Source organism: Chiloscyllium plagiosum, unplaced genomic scaffold, assembly GCF_037043375.1.
Source record: "Chiloscyllium plagiosum isolate Xiang-an unplaced genomic scaffold, Cpla_swu_hap1 HiC_scaffold_1, whole genome shotgun sequence".
Taxonomy (NCBI): domain Eukaryota; kingdom Metazoa; phylum Chordata; class Chondrichthyes; order Orectolobiformes; family Hemiscylliidae; genus Chiloscyllium; species Chiloscyllium plagiosum.
In genome coordinates this window covers 97387080-97406066 of record NW_028270139.1, presented here as the reverse complement: position 1 = coordinate 97406066, position 18987 = coordinate 97387080, and the positions used below count along the sequence as shown (strand labels likewise).

Here is an 18987-nt window from a genome sequence, read left to right as displayed (position 1 = left end):
ATCTTTTGGATTCCTCCCCCACCCCCCCTCCCCCATCCTTCTGAACTCCATCGAGTACAGACCCAGAGTCCTCAAACATTTCTCATATGTTAAGCTTTTCATTCCTAGGACCATTTTCGTGAATGGCCTATGAACATGCTCCAGGGCCAGTACATCCTTCCTGAGATACAGTGGTGGAGGCTGGTACAATTACAACATTTAAAAGATATCTGATAGATGTATGAATAGGAAGGGTTTAGAGGGATTATGAGCCAAATGCTGGCAAATGGGGCTAGATTTATTTAGGATACCTGGTCAGCATGGATGAGTTGTCTGAAGAGTCTGTTTCCACGCTTTTTAACTCTAAGACTTTATGAGGTACAAAATCTTAGGTACAAACTGGAAAAGTAAAGAAATAAGTTAAAAAGTTCAACACTACAGTTCTTAGTATAAAATAGAAAAATAAAGAAATAAAGTTAAAAGTTAAATATTACAGTCCTTTCTTAAGCCATGGGCCTGCAGATGCTCCACGTTCCATCCTGAATTAATTTGAGAAGGTGGTGTTGAGCTGCTTTCTTGAATCACTGAAATCCATGTGACGCCAATACAAGATTAGATTAGATTACTTATAGTGTGGAAATAGGCCCTTCAGCCCAACAAGTCCACACCGACCCGCCAAAGCACAACCCACCCAGACTCATTCCCCTGCATTTACCCCTGCACCTAACACTACGGGTAATTTAGCATGGCCAATTCACCTGACCTGCACATTTTTGGACTGTGGGAGGAAACCGGAGCACCCGGAGGAAACCCACGCAGACACGGGGAGAATGTGCAAACTCCACACAGTCAATCGCCTGAGGCGGGAATTGAACTCGGGTCTCTGGCACTGTGAGGCAGCAGTACTAACCACTGTGCCACCGTGCCGCCCACAAACTTCAGTGCTACTAGGGATGGCGTTCCAGGATTTGACACAGTGATACTGAAGGAAATGTAATTTAGTGCCAAGTCAGTATAGTGTGTGGCTTGAAAAGGAATCTGTAGATTGTATTCCCAAGTATCTGCTGCCCTTATCTTTTTTGATGGTAGAGGCTGCAGGAGCTCTTGTGGATCACTGCAGTGCAGCTTGTAGATGGTATACACTGCTGCCACCATGGTGGAGGTCGTAAATGCCAGCGATGTCAGTTGGAGTGCAAATCCAGAAAGCTGCTTTGTCCTGGATGGTGTCAAGCTTCTTGAGTGTTGTTACAGCTGCATTCACCCAGGCAAGTGAGGAGTATTCCATCACATTTATGACTTGTGCCTTGTAAATGGTAGACAGGCTTTGGGGAGTAATAGGTGGGTTACACACTGCATAATTCCTCACCTCTGACCTGCCCTTGTAGCCAAAGCTTTTAGATACTCCACTGAAATGAGTCAATGCAGATTGGGAAGTTACATAAGCACCTGGTGTCGGCTGCCAAACCTGAACTCAAAGCTTCTGGTCCCGCGTTTTTCTTGGTGGATGTTTCACTGGAGTCGAGTTGGCCAGAATGTTGTAATGGTGACTCCTGGCTTATCAGTCCAATGTGTGGGCTACTGGAATGGCGGCACAGTGTTGGCTGCAGCAATGGGGAGGCAGGGTCTCCTGGCCGTGGTACACCTGAAGCATGGGCCTTGCAGAAGTCCTGCAGTTGTATTTCAAACCCTGGCATGAAGATGAACTTGACCTAAGTGCTTTGTTTTCATTCTCAAAATGACACCAGATTATGGCAACAGAGCACTCTTCACTGTATCTCCCTGGATATACCTGACAATGAATCATTCATTTATTCATTATGTGACTGGACCAGTTCAATTTTTGATCAAAGGTATCTACCAGGATTTTGATAATGAGGGATTTAGTGATGATAATGGCACTGAATTTTCAGGGGTAATGGCAGGTTTTCTTTCTTGTTGGTGAATCAGACTTGGTCCAACATAGTGTTCAGGAAGGTTGACAAGGGCAGGGTGGTAGACATAGGCTTATATGGATTTCAGTAAGGGCTTTGATAAGGTTCAGAAGAATGTGGTGCTGGAAAAGCGCAGCTGGTCAGGCAGCATCTGAATATTCCTGATGAAGGGCTATGCCCGAAGCGTCGATTTTCTTGCTCCTCGAATGCTGCCTGACCGGCTGTGCTTTTCCAGCACCACACTCTTCGACTCTGATCTCCAGCATCTGCAGTGCTCACTTTATCATCCTTTGATAAGGTTCCACATGGTAAGCTGTTCTTGAAGGTTAGATCACATGGAATCCAGTGTGAGCTGGCAAATTAGATACAAAATTGGCATTATGGTAGGAAGCAGAGAGTAATCGTGGAAGGATACTTGTCAGACTGGAGGCCTGTGACCCGTGACATACCTCAAGAGTCGGTGTCGAGCCTATTACTGTTTGTTATCTACATCAATGATTTGATGAGAATGTACAAGGCATGACTACTAAGTTTGCTGATGACACTAAAATAGGTGGTATGGTGGACAGTGAGGAAGGTTATCAGAAATTGCAGCAGGAGCTTGGTCATTATAGGAAGTGGGTTGAGAAATGGCAAATAGAGTTCAATATAAATAAGTGTGAGCTGGCATTTTGGAAAGTCAAATCAAGGTAGGAGTTTCATGGTGAATGGTAGGGCCTTAAGGAGTGTAGTGGAACAGAGGGACCTTGGAGTTCAGGTTCATAGTTCTCTGAATGTGGAGTCAGGGTAGACAGGACAGTGAAAACGGCTTTTGGAACAATGGCCTTCATCAGTCAGGGCATTGAGTATAGAAGTTGAGAAGTTACGTTGCAGTTGTACAGGACTTTGGTGAATCCGCACTTGAGAGTATTGTGTTCAGTTTTGGTCACCTTGCTATAGGAAGGATGTTATTAAACTGGAAAGAGTGCAGAAAAAATTTACAAGTTTGTTGCCTGAACTCAATATGGAGAGGTTGGACAAACTAGGACTTTTTTCTTTCGAGCTTAGGAGACCGAGGGTGGACTTTATAGAGGTGTATAAGATTGTGAGAGGCATGGATAGGGTGAATGCATTCAGTCTTTTTCCCAGGGTGGAGGAATTGAGGACGAGAGGGCATCAGTTTAGAGGGGAAAGGATAAATGGGAATCTGAGGGGCAACTTTTTTAAACAGAGGGTGGTACACATATGGAATGAGCTGCCAGCAGAAAGAGTTTGAGGCAGGTACATTAAAAACATTTAAAAGACATTTGGACAAATACATGGATAGGAAAGGATTAGAAGACTATGGGCCAAGTGCAGGGAAATGGGGTTAGTGTGGACGGACATTTTGGTTGGCATGGACCACTTTGGGTAAAAGGGCCTGTCTCTGTGCTACAGGACTCTATGACTGTAACAGAGCTCTGCAAAAACAGTAATTATGGAGGCCAGAGAATAGTTTAGAGGTACTTGTTGGCAATGTTTTGAAACAGATGTAAGCATTGTTTGAGGGAAATGCTATGAGGTCAGAATCTCACTTCGTAGTCAAATAGGCTTTAAACGGAAAATCATTATTTTTAACAGATAATAGTCCAGCCACATCTTCTATCGATCACTCTCAGGAGAATGGGCATTCAATTGCCTGAGTAACCTCTGATTAGGACTCCTTAAAGGGTTTCCATACAATTTCTAAGTGAAGTGTTTTTGACTTACTTTTGCTGATGCAGAATCAATAGACTTACTCATGTAGCTAGTTCCTAAAGTGTTTTGAAGGTTATGGATTTTTAAGGAAGTGATGCTGAGATGTAGCAACGAAGAAAACTGAGTAAGGCAGTCTGTCAGATTAAAGTCTGCTTCAATAATTGAGACTAAAGTGGGAGTACCTACTGGCTGCAACATAATTTGGAAATGAAGCATAGGCAGCAAAGGTGAGAGAGGTGATGTAGAGGGAGCATGATATAGGGGATGTAGTGCACAAAGATCTGAGCCATTCACCTTGATATTCTCCCCTATTTCCTGTCTAAACATTGTCTTTGTTTGACCTAGTACTTCTAAGCAGTGCTTACATAGTGACTACAGCATGGCTAATATAAGGTAGTTAATTTACACTAGGGGACACTGCAGATGACCATGGATGCTGACCTTGAGCATCCACTTTATCATGGGTGTAGTGCTGTGGTTCACAGTCTGGCAGAAATGCAATACAAGGGAACTGGCTAAGTGACAGTGCTGAGAGATGCAGATCCTATCACCTTATAAGTAACAGAAGATTCATGCTCCACAGAATTATTACCTCTTGCCCAGGGCAGTGATACAGCAGTCCCAGTTATCTTAATTACTCTTGGGACATGTGTGTTGCTGGCTGGCCCCACATTATGCCCATCTGTGGTTGCCCTTGAGAAAGTGCCTTCTTGAACTGCTGCAGTCCATATGATGTCGACCCACAATATTCTAAGGGAAGGAATTCCAGGATTTTGACCTAGCAATAGTGAAAGAATAGCAATTTTTTCCAGGTTAGGATGGTGACTAGCTTGGGGGGGAACTTGCAGTGGTGGTGTTCATATGAATCTGCTGCCCTTGTCCTTCTACATGGAGGAGGTTATAGGTTTGTAAGATGCTGTCTAACAATCTTTTGTGAATTTATACAGTGCTTCTCGTAGATAGTACACAAACTGATGCTACTGAGTATTGGTTGTGGAGGGAGTAGATGTTTCTGGATGTAGTGCCAATCCAGCAGGCTACTTTGTCCTGGATGGTGTCAAGCTTCTTGAGAGTTGTAGGAGCTGCACTCATCCAGACAAATGGGGAATATTCCATCACACTCCTAACTTGTGCTATATACATGATGGACAGGTTTTGGGAAGTCAGGAGGTGAGTTACTCATGGCAGTATTCCTGACCTGCTCTTGGAGGCACTACGTTAATATTGGTTGTGTTGAGTTGTGGTCAATAGTAACACCCAGGATGTTGATAGTGGGGTTTCAGTGTTGGTAACACCATTGAAACATAGAAGCATAGACAGTAGGGGCAGGAGTAGGTCACTTGGCCCTTCGAGCCTGCACCACCATTCAATATGATCATGGTTGATCATACAATCTCAGAATCCTGCTCCCTCTTTCTCTCCATAGCCCTTGATCGCTTTAGCCATAAGCGCCATGCCTAGCTCCCTCTTGAATATATCTAACAACATCCCCAAAAGCATCCTGTGGTAGAGAGGCCCACGGTTCACAATTCTTTGAGTGAAGAAATTCTTCCTCATCTCAGTCATGAATGGCTTACCCCTTATTCTTAGACTGTGATCCCCAGCTGTGGAGTTCTCTAAAGTCAGGAATATTCTTCTGCGTCTAGCCTGTCCAGTCCAATCAGGATTTTATGTATTTCAATGAGATTCCCCCCATCACTGTTCTAAATTCCAGCGAGTACAGGCCCAGTCAATCCAGCCTTTCTTCATATATCAGTCCTGCCAACCTGAGAATCAGTCTGGTGGATCTTCACTGGACTCCCTCAGTAGCAAGAATGTCCTTTCTCGGAATAGGAAACAAAAACTGCACACAATACTCAAGGTGTAGCCTCACCAAGGCCTTGTATAACTGCAGCAAGATATCCTTACTCTGATATTCAAATCTTCTTGCCATGAAGACCAGCATGCCATAACTTTCCTCACCATCTACCATACATGAATGTCACCTTTGGACAACTGTTTCACCGTGGCACCCAGATCTTGTTGCGCCTCGCCTTTTACTAAACTGTTGCCATTTATATAATAATCTATATTTCTGGTTTTGCCACCAAAGTGGATGATCTCACATTAAGCCACATGATATTGCATTTGTCAAGTACTTGCATACTCAGCCAGCATGTCCAAGTCACCCTGCAGCCTCTCAGCATTGAAATTGAACAGCAGTGGTTCAATTATCCCATATTGGCAATGGTCACAGGAGGGTAGGCGATTGACCCCATTGTAAAAATCATGGCCCATATGAGCCATTCTTTACAAATTTGAATAGAAGATTGGTGGACTGAGACTATCATTGAACCCTTCGTCTAGTCTAGGATAGAACTTAACCATTCAGCATGAAAAGTGTTGACCTCAGGCCCAAACAATTTGGACAAATACAGCACCTCCTCTCAGCTACTGCTTCCTGCAGGTGAAAGCAGCAGTAACAGGCCAATCAGCCCATTAAGCCTGTTTTATGGTCAACAAATTCATGTTTGATCTGATTTTAGCTCCACTTTCCTGTATGTTCCATTTAATCCTTGACTTGATCCAAAACCCTGCTCAGACTTGAACAAATTCATTGACCCACAGTTTACTGGGGAAGAAAATTCCACAGACACTCTCTGAGAGAGAGAATGTCTTCCCATCTCTGTAGAAAAATGAAACTTCCTTCCTCTGAAACATAAACAGTAATGTATTCATATCGACCCCCAGTTAGCCAGAACCCCAAACTAATTCCTACCTCCCGTCATTGATGGATCACTCAGCAAATGTTAAACAGCAAATATTTCTGAGTCCATTTGTTTGGACTCCATTCGGGATTTCCTGCAAATTAGATCAACTCAGATATTCGGTTTCATCTTTCTCAGAACTCCCTGCACCACCGTGCAGCACTGGTTTTGAAATCAATCCTCCCCTTTTCTAGCCTCTTGACCGAGGTCGTTACCTTTCCAGAACCAGCTTCATGGAGTAACAGCAAATGCTGTTATTTCTCAGGCATGTCTAAACATTAAGCTTTTTTTTTAACAAAAAAAGTGCATTCCCACCAATAACGTATTTTCTCTAATAACTTGGCGCCGCACAGGGACAGTGCTCACTATCTCTGAGTGAAAAACATACTCGCTTAACGTGCGGTTACCAATCGCCGGTAACCTATTTTCTCTTGTTAATCTTTGCCACTTGGCCACAAATAAAATTTATTTCGATTCTTAAAGTACTGAAGGAAAACGCGCTCGCCCTTTTAATAATGTTGGTGACGTTCATTAGTAGTAAGTGAGTCTGCGGTCAAGGATAGAGAATTTAAAATAAATCTGGAGAGTTTAACGAGGCTATAATAGCCGGGACTGTGTGTGTTTTCATATGTTGGTCATACATCTCTGTAGACTTTCTGAATTGCTCCTTTCATTCACTCTGGGGAACTCTTTCACCTTGAGCCCTGTGATACTGGTTGGATCAGTTCACCCACCCCCAGTTACAGTAAGATGTGAGATCCGGGCACTGATTTTAATCGTGCGCTCGATGCAAACATGTGAGTGAAATTTAATGCGCCTCTACCCTGCAGCCGCGGGCAATTTCCAATCCATCCAAAAGCCTGCATGGTCATCATTCCAAATGCAGTGTGGAGTCAAGTTTTATCCTCTGTCATTTCAGCCAAACAGGAAATGCCTGGAGATTTCCTCATATTTCTTGCGCTAACTGCCACTGAACTTTAAGAACTTGTCACTGGAACAAGTTGAATTCAGACGGATCACTTCTCCCGGTCTCAGGTCAAAAACGCTGTTTCCCTGTTCTTTGAGCTGTTAAAAGAAATCAACCATGTTCTCGAAGCTCCACACCACTGCTCTATTTCTGGTCGTAGGTAAGAAGATATATCTTTGAATTTCGGAGTTACAGGAGATTATGAAGTTTGTCGAGGTGATGTTAAGATTTAATTTTGCTGTACACAGTAGACAACTATAGTTTATCTATCAATCTGTAATGTGGTGAAGGTCACTGTTGATTATACTGAATGCTTTCTCCCTTTCGGTGGATAAGAAATATTTTTTCCAAGTATGTTTCTTTTTTCATCGCCTTATTTCTATGTAAGATGGAAAAAGATAGAACATCCAATGAGGCGATCAAACCGAGCGAATGCTGCATCACATTTAATAGTCTCTAGTTGTCCGAACAAGATACTGCTTTTGTTTTGTATCTCTGTTCCGAGCAGTACCGTTATTGTTCAGTGAAGCATCCTGCCAACTCATTACACTTGATAGCATTTTGAATGACTGCTCTAATTCCCACTTAAGGAGCATTATTAATGGATTTCCGCTTATTATTTTGAACATTTTGAAAGGGAATAAACCCTTCAGAGTACAGTGACAAATGGATTGACGTGTAAAAAGCCAGATAAATCAATTGGAAGGTTCGTACAGTTTTTTTTTTAAAATAAACAAAAGTTCCGCGTTTGGATTTCATTTAAAATCTCCCTTGCTCCTTATCATTGTCAAGAGTTCAAAATTGTTCTGCAATTCCTTCCGCTCATTATAACAAGTGGATGAAAGCAGATTTCTCTAATCGTTCCCATGTGCAAGAAACACAACCTTCACCGGACCAGCTCCAGTGCTCAGGGTGTTGTCTTCTCAGTTGTGATGAAAGCAGACTGCCTACACTGGCTACAACCCAATTGTGAGCTGGGTTCTTTATCAAGAGAGTGGAATCAAGTAATGCAGCCACATCGTAACTAAGGCATTTTCCTGTACATGCAAAAAAGTCTAGTCAATATTTCAATTGCATTTTGACAATGGTTGCAGTGCGATAAGCTCATATAGTACATCTCTAAGGTGTAAACAATTCTGTCTGTTATTGTTTTTTGAACATTGTTAGCACCCAGCCGCTTAGTAGCTGAGTTAGTAAACATTTCACATGGAACAAAGTTATGAAGATTCTCAGTACTGACGGGTTTGGTGATTTCAGTTAGGGCTCTTGAAGAGTTTTGACAGTTGGTTGCTGTCCTACTGGATGAGAAAAGGCAAAGTCTACTCAAATTCTTATTTCCTCTCAACATATTGTGATCCCATTTGAATGTGTGTCATGTGGATGTGCAACAATTACAGGCTGAGCCTTGGATCTTTTGGTCTTCATTCATAGCTACAACCAAAGTGTATTAGTAACTCCAGAAAAGGTGTGGTTTTGGTAGGGTTGGAGATGTGAGGGGGCACAAAGTTGTCAGGTAGAATACGATATGGGGAAATGTTCGGTTATGCACTTCAGCATGAAGAATGGAAGGGCTAGACATTATTTAAATGGTGAAGACTGCAGAAAGCTAGAGATTTGGGAGTCCTCATCCATGAACCACAAAAATCTAGCATCCAAGTTCACTTGATAATAGGGAAGGTAAATGGAATCTAGATCTTAATTTACAAGGGAATGGAGTATAAAAGTTGGGAGGTTCTTCTAAAACTATACAAGGCACTAGTCATACTACACCTTAAATACTGTGAACAGTTTTGGGCTTGTTATCTGAGGAAAGATATAGTAATATTAAAGGCAATCCAGAAAATGTTCACTAGATTAATACTGGGCACAGAGGGACAGTATTATTGGAATGTAGAAGGATGAGAGATGACTTTATTGGATCATACAAGATTCCTAGGGGACTTGTTAGGGTAGGTTGGGATCAGTTGTTTCCCCTTGTAGAGAGTCTAGGACGAGAGGGGGTGTGTATCTAGAGAAATCTTTACCACAGAGAGCAGTTCATATTGAGTTATTAAGTATATTCAAGACTGAGATAGACAGATTTTTAATCAGGAAGGGAAACAAGGGCTTTAGGGAGAAGGCAGGGAAGTGCGGTTGAGGATGATCAGATCAGCCATGATGTCACGGAACAGCAAAGCAGACATGATGGGCTGAATGACGAAAGTGAGGACTGCAGATGCTGGAGATGAGAGTCAAGATTAGGGTGGTGCTGGAAAAGCCCAGCAGGTCAGGCAGCATCCGAGGAGCAGGAAAGTTGACATCAGGATTGAGGCTGGGAGCCTCCAGGGTGGAGAGATAAATGGGAGGGGGTTGGGGCTGAGGAGAGGGTCGATAAGAGTGCAATAGGTGGATGGAGATGGGGGTGAAGGTGATAGGTTGGAGAGGATGGTGGAGCTGTAGTTGGGAAGGAAGATTTGCAGTAGGCACTGAGGAAGCAGATGTGGCTCTGGTAGTGAGTCTGTTTCAGGACATGGTTGAACAGCTTCAGGCAGAGGAGATGACCTGGGGGCTGCAGTGAGAGAGAGACTCACTGAGATCTTTGTAGAGAGAGGAGGAGAACATCTTCAAGGTAGGCATCCTTGCAAGACGATTCGCAGTAAGGTTAAAATCAACTAGGCAAAAGTGAGGACTGCAGATGCTGGAGATCAGAGTCAAGATGGCCAACTTCTGCTCCTATGTCTTAGAAGCTGTTGGACAAATTGAGCCCAATGAGTCAGAGACCACAAACGAGGACTGCGGTGAAATTGACAAGCAGCTTATTGAACAAAGCGATATCACAGAAGAGAAATTGACCGGGCTGATACAGAACTACTTCTCTGCACAGATGGCCAGAATGCTCTTCTCCGAATGGACAATGCAGGCAATCTTTACAGGGGTGCAACAAAAAGCTGATAATTGTAAAGCAGTTACAGTACAATGGTGAAAATTGTAAAGAGATTAAAACAAGAGTAAACTGAATAGAAGTTATTCAAGCGTCCGGCAGCAGCAATTCATCTGTAATTCAGAGGTGCTGCACTTTGGGAAAGCAAATCTTAGCAGGACTTATACACTTAATGGTAAGGCTCTAGGGAGTGTTGCTGAACAAAGAGACCTTGGCGTGCAGGTTCATAGCTTCTTGAAAGTGGAGTCGCAGGTAGATAGGATAGTGAAGAAGGCGTTTGGTATGCTTTCCGTTATTGGTCAGAGTATTGAGTACAGGAGTTGGGAGGTCATGTTGCGGCTGTGCAGGACATTGGTTAGGACACTGTTGGAATATTGCATGCAATTCTGGTCTCCTTCCTATCAGAAAGATGTTGTGAAACTTGAAAGGGTTCAGAAAAGATTTACAAGGATGTTGCCAGGATTGGAGGATTTGAGCTATAGGGAGAGGCTGAACAGGCTGGGGCTGTTTTCCCTGGAGCGTTGGAGGCTGAGGGGTGACATTATAGAGGTTTACAAAATTATGAGGGGCATGGATTGGCTAAATAGACAAAGTCTTTTCCCTGGGGTGGGGGAGTCCAGAACTAGAGGGCGTAGGTTTAGGGTGAGAGGGGAAAAATATAAAAGAGACCTACGGAGCAACTTTTCCACGCAGAGGGTGGTACGTGTATGGAATGAGCTGCCAGAGGAAGTGGTGGAGGCTGGTACAATTGCAACATTTAAGAGACATTTGGATGGATATATGAATAGGAAGGGTTTGGAGGGATATGGGCCAGGTGCTGGCAGGTGGGACTAGATTGGGTTGGGATATCTGGTCAGCATGGACGGGTTGGACTGAAGGGTCTGTTTCCCTGCTGTATATCTCTATGACTCTAATTGACACAGGAGTTTCCAGCCATCTCCATAAGTGGGTGAGAGTTCTTCCAGAGGATTCTTCATTGTATTCCAATCTGCACGAATATGTGTAAATGTCACTTCTCCTGGCATTCAGGTGTGTCCATTGTGTTCCTCCTGCGAGCGAAGCCTTCCGGGATCTCTCAGTCTGCTTCTTTGTTTATGCGGTATCAGTTTCAATGGGAAATGAGCCTACCTTTACGGTACTGGGACTGCAGTGCTAATCTAGGCTGGGAACTGATTGTGAAAGCTGTCATAGAAAGTGTATTCTCTGGTCTGGGGGTAACTTGGCCATATCTGGTTTCTATGTTAGCCTGTTTGGCCAAGACTAGGGCACTCTGGGCTGATTCTGTATGTGTTGGTAGGCTTGATCTCTGTGTTTTGCAGGCCAGCTTCTGTGTTCTTTATGTGGCCATGCTGAGGGTAAGGAGGGTGGCAGATCTTTTTTTCCCACAGGGTCTTATGGTAAACTGTAAAAAAATCAGAATCTCAACTTCACCCTGCTCACTTCTAGTGTTAGCAGAGGCCAAACATCCCACCAAGGTTGGCACTTTAATTATGACAATGAGGCTGAAGTGCTTCGTTCTTGTCCAACTTTCGGAATCTCCCTGTAGATGCCTGGTCTTCCTGAGCCTCTGATTTTTCACCTCCCAACTCAAGTTTACAATCCTTTCCTCAAAAGTCTCTAAACCAATCTCTCTCCCTCCCACATCTTTAAACCTCCCTGCAACCACTACCACTACCCCACACAGATATATGAGACTAACCACCTGACCTCCACCCCTACCTGCAACACCACAACCCAGGCCACAGAATTAGCCTCCCTCCCCACTGTTCAATTCTTTACCTGCTCCTGAGCTTGACCCCCTCCATCATGATAGTTCTTCGCACCCACCATTGGCATCCCTCTTCCTCTCTCAGAACTGGCTTCACTACCACGACCTACTCCCCAGATGACTGCAAAACAATTCTGTCAAGCAGTGGCAGCCATGCATGCTGCATAGTTAAAGCTTAGTAGATTGAGGTGAACCGCTGAATTCTCAATTCCCTGTGCTTTAGTGAACTCTGGACCCACACATCACTCGTGTTTATGACTCTAAACTATGATAAGAGGTGAGCTTGCAATCCATTCAGTTATGGCTGCAAGCCTGAAGAAGGGCTTATGCCCGAAACGTCGATTTTCCTGTTCCTTGGATGCTGCCTGACCTGCTGCGCTTTTCCAGCAACACATTTTCAGATCCATTCAGTTATGTCAACAAGAATGGTTAGGCTTTCAAAGTCTGAATCCCAAATATAATATCATATTCTATCCTGTCTTACCAACCTTTGGTTTCTGACTCAGTTGACCTACATCACTCCCCCAACATCTTTTCTTTAACATTCTCATCCTTAGCTTTAATTCCTTCATCATCTTTCTCCATGTTATCTTTGCTAACTTCCTCAGTAATGTATATAACTTGCCAAATGGTCCTATTCTCATTCGCCTAATTCTAATGCCTTGCGCCTATCCACCATTGAATTTACCCTTACAATCAACTGTGAGACTTGATTAGGCATATCTACAATGTCTTATCAGAAATATGGCACTACACATAGAGCAACACTCCCTTTTGTTGCAATGGCATCAAACTTAGATTTTGTGCTTAATTCCATGGATTAGAACTTGAAACCAAAACTTTAGTTTGAAGGCAAGGAACAGAGACTGTACAACTGAAAGGAGGAACTCTAGGTATTAGTCTCCAGTATACAAATAAGGATGCATAGTAGCCAAGAGCAAATGTTCTGAGACACAACTAGCTCACAACTACCCAATGAATTGTTGGTGTGCATTGGAAAATAATGGTGGCACAGTTCATGAATTTTGATATATGGTTATAGTGGGCCAGATATCTTGCACAACAGGAGCTAGAAAAATTCACCCACTGTGCACACAGTTTGCTAGCACATTTTGTTATTGTGATAAAGTGTAGTCTCCAAACTCTGAGTGCAAGACTGGCTAGATTAACATGCCTATTCTTGGTAATTTTGCCCAAGTTTCATATTACATCTGCCTTCAACATATGTTTGTTTTGTAAACATCTTTTCATCAGCCAGTAGTCTGGCATTTAGGAATTGACCAAGGAACTGATTTCAGTACGGCAAGATTTAATATTTATTCAATTTATATAACAACAAACAGGCATTGTGGTTTTACTTATCTCTTTCCTGCTACTTTTAGGCTTTGTTATTTTTGGGCCGATTTTCTGTGAGCACTTTGCAGAATTAAGTTATATCCCAGTGTTGTGTTTTACTATTGACCCCATATAGGGGAATCCTGTCCCCAAGGTAACATCTTTTTCTCTTATGTTATCAATCTCTACGAGACCTTTTCAGCAGCAAACATAGAATCATGCCCTCCTTTACTCTTTTCATAAATGCTGTGCAATTAACTACAATAGAAAAAAGTGTGTTTTTTTTTGGTCAGGAGAGGTCTTGCCAATGTTTTGAATAACATTTCATTGCAGACATTCTTAACAGTAATCACACAAAATGCAGCTTTATTTCCAGTCAATTAAAGCAGCATCATAGTGCAACTCTGAAGTCTGTAATTTGCAGAAATGTACTCAAATGACATCTCCCTCACAATATTACATCATATGGATTCTGTAGTTAATACATTTAAACCTGAACTTTCCCAATCTTGATTACAATGCTTGTGATCTCAATCAAACATTGCCTTTATCATAATTTTTGTGCATAATTCAGATATTTGTAAAACTAATGTACAACTGTAACTTGTTAGAGACAGACTGAATTTCTTCCCTAATTTTAGCCCTGGTTTAGCTTCAACTAGAGTATTGTCTCCAATTCTAGCCACAGCACTTCTGGAAAGATGTGAAAGCATTTGTTTTGAGTGCAGAAAAGACTCATGAGAATGGTTCCAGGGATGAAGAACTTTAGTGATGATGATAAATTGGAGAAGTTAAGACCGTGTTCCTTTGAGAAAAAAAGGCTGAGCGAGATTTAACAGAGCTTTACAAAATCATGAGGAGTCTGAACAGAGTTGGGAGAAACTGTTCAAGAATAAGAATGATTTGGAGATGCTGGTGTTGGACTGGGGTGTACAAAGTTAAAACTCACACAGCACCAGTTATAGTCCAACAGGTTTAATTGGAAGCACTAGCTTTCGGAGCGTCGCTCCTTGACAACCACCTGCTGAAGGAAAGCTAGTATGCTTCCAATTAAACCTGTTGGACTATAACTGGTGCTGTGTGATTTTTAACCAACAATAAGAAGGCAGAGATTTCAATTAATTGGTCAAAGTGACATGAGAAGAAATTTATTTCATGCAGAGTGACTGATGTCTGGAATGCACAAGTTCAGACTGTGGTGAAGACAGGTTCACTTGAAAGATTTAAAAGGGAATTAGACAGCTATCTGAAAAGGAAAATTGCGCAGAATTATATGGAAAGGCAGGAATCAAGTGAATTAGTCATTTGCTGCAGACACATGACTCCTTTCTGTACATCAGCAAACTGGGATTTTCTGACTGCTCTAGGCTGTCTATTTACTAACTCGATGAAATTGGAATATTGGCTAAATAGCATCAGTCCACATCCTGCATTTTTCTTTACTATGTTTCTTCCATGGTCCACTTCCATTGCATTGTACTGTAACAGCATTAGGCCACATGTTCACTGCATTCAGTGCATAGGTACAATAAGTTTTTGTTGTGGTTCTGTTCGCTGAGCTGGGAATATGTGTTGCAGACATTTCGTCCCCTGTCTAGGTGACATCCTCAGTGCTTGGGAGCCTCCTGTGAGGCACTTCTGTGATGTTTCACAGGAGGCTCCCAAGCACTGAGGATGTCACCTAGACAGGGGACGAAACGTCTGCAATACAAATTCCTAGCTCGGCGAACGGAACCACAACAACGAGCACCCGAGCTACAAATCTTCTCACAAACTTTGAACAATAAGTTTTTTTCACTTCCATCCAATGTGCAGCAAAGTTTAAAATTGGGATGTGCGTAATGCACAGAAATTCATTACTGTTCATTAAAATGTGAATGGAACAAAGGATATGTTTATTTTGATAAATTCAGCTGTTTGCTTCGCACTAATGAACGTGCATTCTATTTGGCTGATCCACCTTCTCCTTAATGTTTCTAGCTCTAACACTTGTTAATGATACAGCTACAAAAACTTTCTTGATATCTCTGAAACAGGCATTTTTATTCATTCATGAAATGTAGGTAACCTCTGCAAGACATCATTTATTGCTCATCCCTAACTGCCCTCCGTGCTGAGCCACCTTCTTCAGTTGTTGGAGGCCTTGTGTTATAGGTACACCTACAGCATACGTAGAAAGGGAGTCCTAGGATTTTGATTCAGTGTCAGTTAAGGAATGGTGATATAGTACCAAGTTGACTTGGAGGGAAACTTCTAGATTGTGATGTTCCCATATATTTGCCACCCTTGACCTTCTATGTAATACATATTGCATGTTTTGAATGTCATTGAGTCATGCAGATGTATAGCATGGAAACCCTTCAGTTTAACTCATCCATGTGAACCAGATATTCTAAATAAATCTCGACCCAATTGCTAGCATTTGGTCCATGTCCCTCTAAACGCTTCCCATTCATATACCCATCCAGATGCCTTTTAAATGTTGTAATTATACCAGCCTCCACCACTTCCTCTGGCAGCTCATTCCATACATGCACTACCTTCTGCTTGAAAACATTGCCCCTTAGGTCCCTTTTAAATCTTTCCCCTCTCACCTTAAACCAATACCCTCCAACTTTGGACTCCCCTACCCTGGTGAAGACCTTAACCCTTCACACTATCCATGCCTCTCATGATTTTAAAAACCTCTATAAGGTCAGCCCTCATCCTCCGATGCTCCAGGGAAGATAGCACCAGTCTATTCAGCCTCTCCGTATAGCTCAAACCCTCCAACCCCAACAACATCCTCGTAAATCATTTCTGAACCTTTTCAAGTTTCACAACATCTTTCAAATAGCCATGAGACAGAATTGCATGCAGTGTTCCAAAAGTGTTTTGCCTATAGAACCTAATATTCTGGTCCAGATATCAATAACACAAAACAATGTAGATACCGTGCCACTAAATATGATATATCTTTGTTAAACTACTAGACAACAGTATACACTCACAAAGATATTGATTTCTTATAAACCCACATGTTGGTATCTGGATCAAGTGGTGAATCAGTCAACAGTTTTCCTGGTATGTCGTAGGAGTAAATGATCAAACTGCTCTATCCAATGCAGCAGCAAGTTGTTTTTAAAGTCTCTTTTTATACCTATCCCTTGCTATCTCTGTGTCATCAATATCAATTAAAGTCTGTTTGAGGCTCATTTAATTGCTTTTTAGGACATCACTGTCCTGTTCAAAGCTATACTCTCTGGACCCCAGTTTGAACATTATGCTTGAATAAACACAGACTGCTGTCTGAGATTTTTATCTCCAACATTTTTACCAATCTCCAATGCTGAAGTGAAGGAGGTATTTTTACTGTCACACAAACACAGACCACGATTTTTGCACAGCCCTAACAATTTAAAAATCACACTTTGCAGACTATTTAGTAAACTTGTGTCTTGACCAGTTTTGCCATGCCACCTTCTTGTTCTCAAACCCATGTTGTAGTTATTCTATTATTTCTCCTTCAATGTTCCATTCCATGAGTGAACCTTTACATCTGTGTTTGGCACATTGGTTTACACCTGTCCTATTGGTTAGCTCATAGCTGATTAAAGATCAAAGATTTCAGAGAAGAAAAGGCAACGTTAATGGTTCAGTGAAAAAAAACAAAAGTATTGGTCCAGAGTCAGTGCTAATATCAGAGTAAAGATGGTCAGTGATAGAAAGCAAATAAATGAAAACAAGATTCAGGCACTTGGAGTTGAAAAGTATCAAAATGAGGATAAATCCAACACCTGAAGTTGTTGCACGGTGGCTCAGTGGTTTGCACTGCTGCCTCACAGCACCAGAATCTCAGGTTTGATTCTGGCCTCGGGCGACTGTCTGTGTGGAGTTTGCACATTCTCCCTGTGTCTGCGTGGGTTTACTCCGAGTACTCCAGTTTCCTCCCACCGTCCAAAGATGTGCAGGTCAGGTGAATTGGCCATGCTAAATTGCCTATAGTGTTAGGTACATTAGTGAGAGGGAAATGGGTCTGGGTGGGTTACTCTTCAGAGGGTTGGTCTGGACTTGTTGGGTCAAAGGGCCTGTTTCCACACTGTAGGGAATCTAATCTAATCTAAACTCAATATGGAGTCCAGAAAAATGTGAAGGCCTAATTGTAAAGTGAGGCACTGTTCCTCTGGCTTACTTTGGGCTTCACTGGAACACTGTAGCAGACCTAGGACAGAAACATGAGCATTAGAAGAAGCTGGTGTATTGAAATGATAAATAACCAGATAATGATGATTTTGTTTACAAACTGAGCATAAGTGTTTTTCAAAGTGATCACTCAGTTGGCATTTGGTCTTCCGGTGAGAAAATACTGCACAGTGAGCAGCGATACTGCATGCTAAATTGAAAAAAGTTGAAGTAAATTGTTGCTTCACCTTTGACAGTGAAGAGAGAGATAAAAGGACACGTTTTATTATTTGTGGTTGCGTGGCAGATTCCATGGGAGGAGTGGAGGTGTTGGGAGTGATGAAGGAGTGGACTGTAGTATGGTGGAGTATAAAATTACAAGTAAAGTTGTACTATATATTTTATAGAATCTTGATTATACAGTTTTGAGTTCCATGATATAAGAAGATGGAGAGAATATTTCCAATTGTGAGGGAATCCAAAACTCTGAGACACAAACATAAGGTAGTTATGAACAAATACATTGGAAAAATAAGCAACTGAAATGTGAAATTCACTACCGCAGGAAGTGGTTGAGCAACAAATTTAGATGCGTTGAGACGATGACTAGATGAGTGTGAGACAGGAAAAGAAACAAAAATTTATGCCAATGATTGAATTTAGGTAGGTGGAATGGCAGGAACTTAATGCAAAGTACAAGCACCAGCGTGAATTAGTTCAGTAAATAGCCTGGTTCTTTCTTGTCTATTCTAAATAAGTAAAATGGCAATTAATGTGTATCCATAACGTTCTCTTGTATTTGATCCTCTGTCTGTGAACGGAGTTTGGGCAGACTGAGCACTAGGCCCAAATGTAATACACTCAACACAAATTCTGATTATTCGAGGTTTTCTGCTTATACTTGAGCAGCCTATGAGATTATCATTTTAAGATTCTTAACATGACAATTGAAAACCATTTCTATAATCAAACATTAATAAGGAAAACATTGGTCAGCTTATCGATCCAAAATATATGTTACAGGTACAAAGAAAGGAAGATTTACATTTTTTGTTGCCTTTCACAGCCTCCAAACATCCAAAAACACTTACAACCAATTAAATCTGAAATGTATTCGCTGTTATAATTGGAAAGTGATACACCCTTGTTAAAATGGTGCATTGTCTTATAGAAAAATATTATTTGAATTTGCAATTTTATCTGAACTATTAAAGATTGGTGCTAAATAGAATTTGAAGTGCTGCATGGGATGGGGATAATATGCAAGCTAAGTTAAACCGCATTATCTTCACATACTTTCTAATGCCCAAAGGGGAATCCTAAAGTTATTAATGAATAAATGAAAAGTTTAAATAGAATAGCCATTGAAGTAAAAGCAATTTGTTTTGAATTGAGTTCTAACAAGAAGTAAAGTCACATTACTCTGATTATAGAGATCATCTAACATGAAATATTAGAGACTT

The 18987-nt window shown here is 41.8% G+C and overlaps 1 protein-coding gene across 3 annotated transcripts in view; it reads left to right on the top strand.

Annotated features, from left to right (window-relative positions):
• The first annotated feature begins 7131 nt into the window (after positions 1–7131).
• itga1 (integrin, alpha 1) overlaps positions 7132–18987 on the top strand; it is a 235270-nt gene continuing 223414 nt past the window's right edge. The window contains exon 1 of one of the 3 annotated variants that reach the window (XM_087989320.1): positions 7132–7500. In XM_087989320.1, coding sequence (XP_087845446.1) covers positions 7458–7500 — 43 coding nt within the window. In that variant the 5' untranslated portion in view covers positions 7132–7457. The remainder of the gene's footprint in view (positions 7501–18987) is intronic. The other 2 variants (XM_087989321.1, XM_043688299.2) reach the window with 2 other exon arrangements.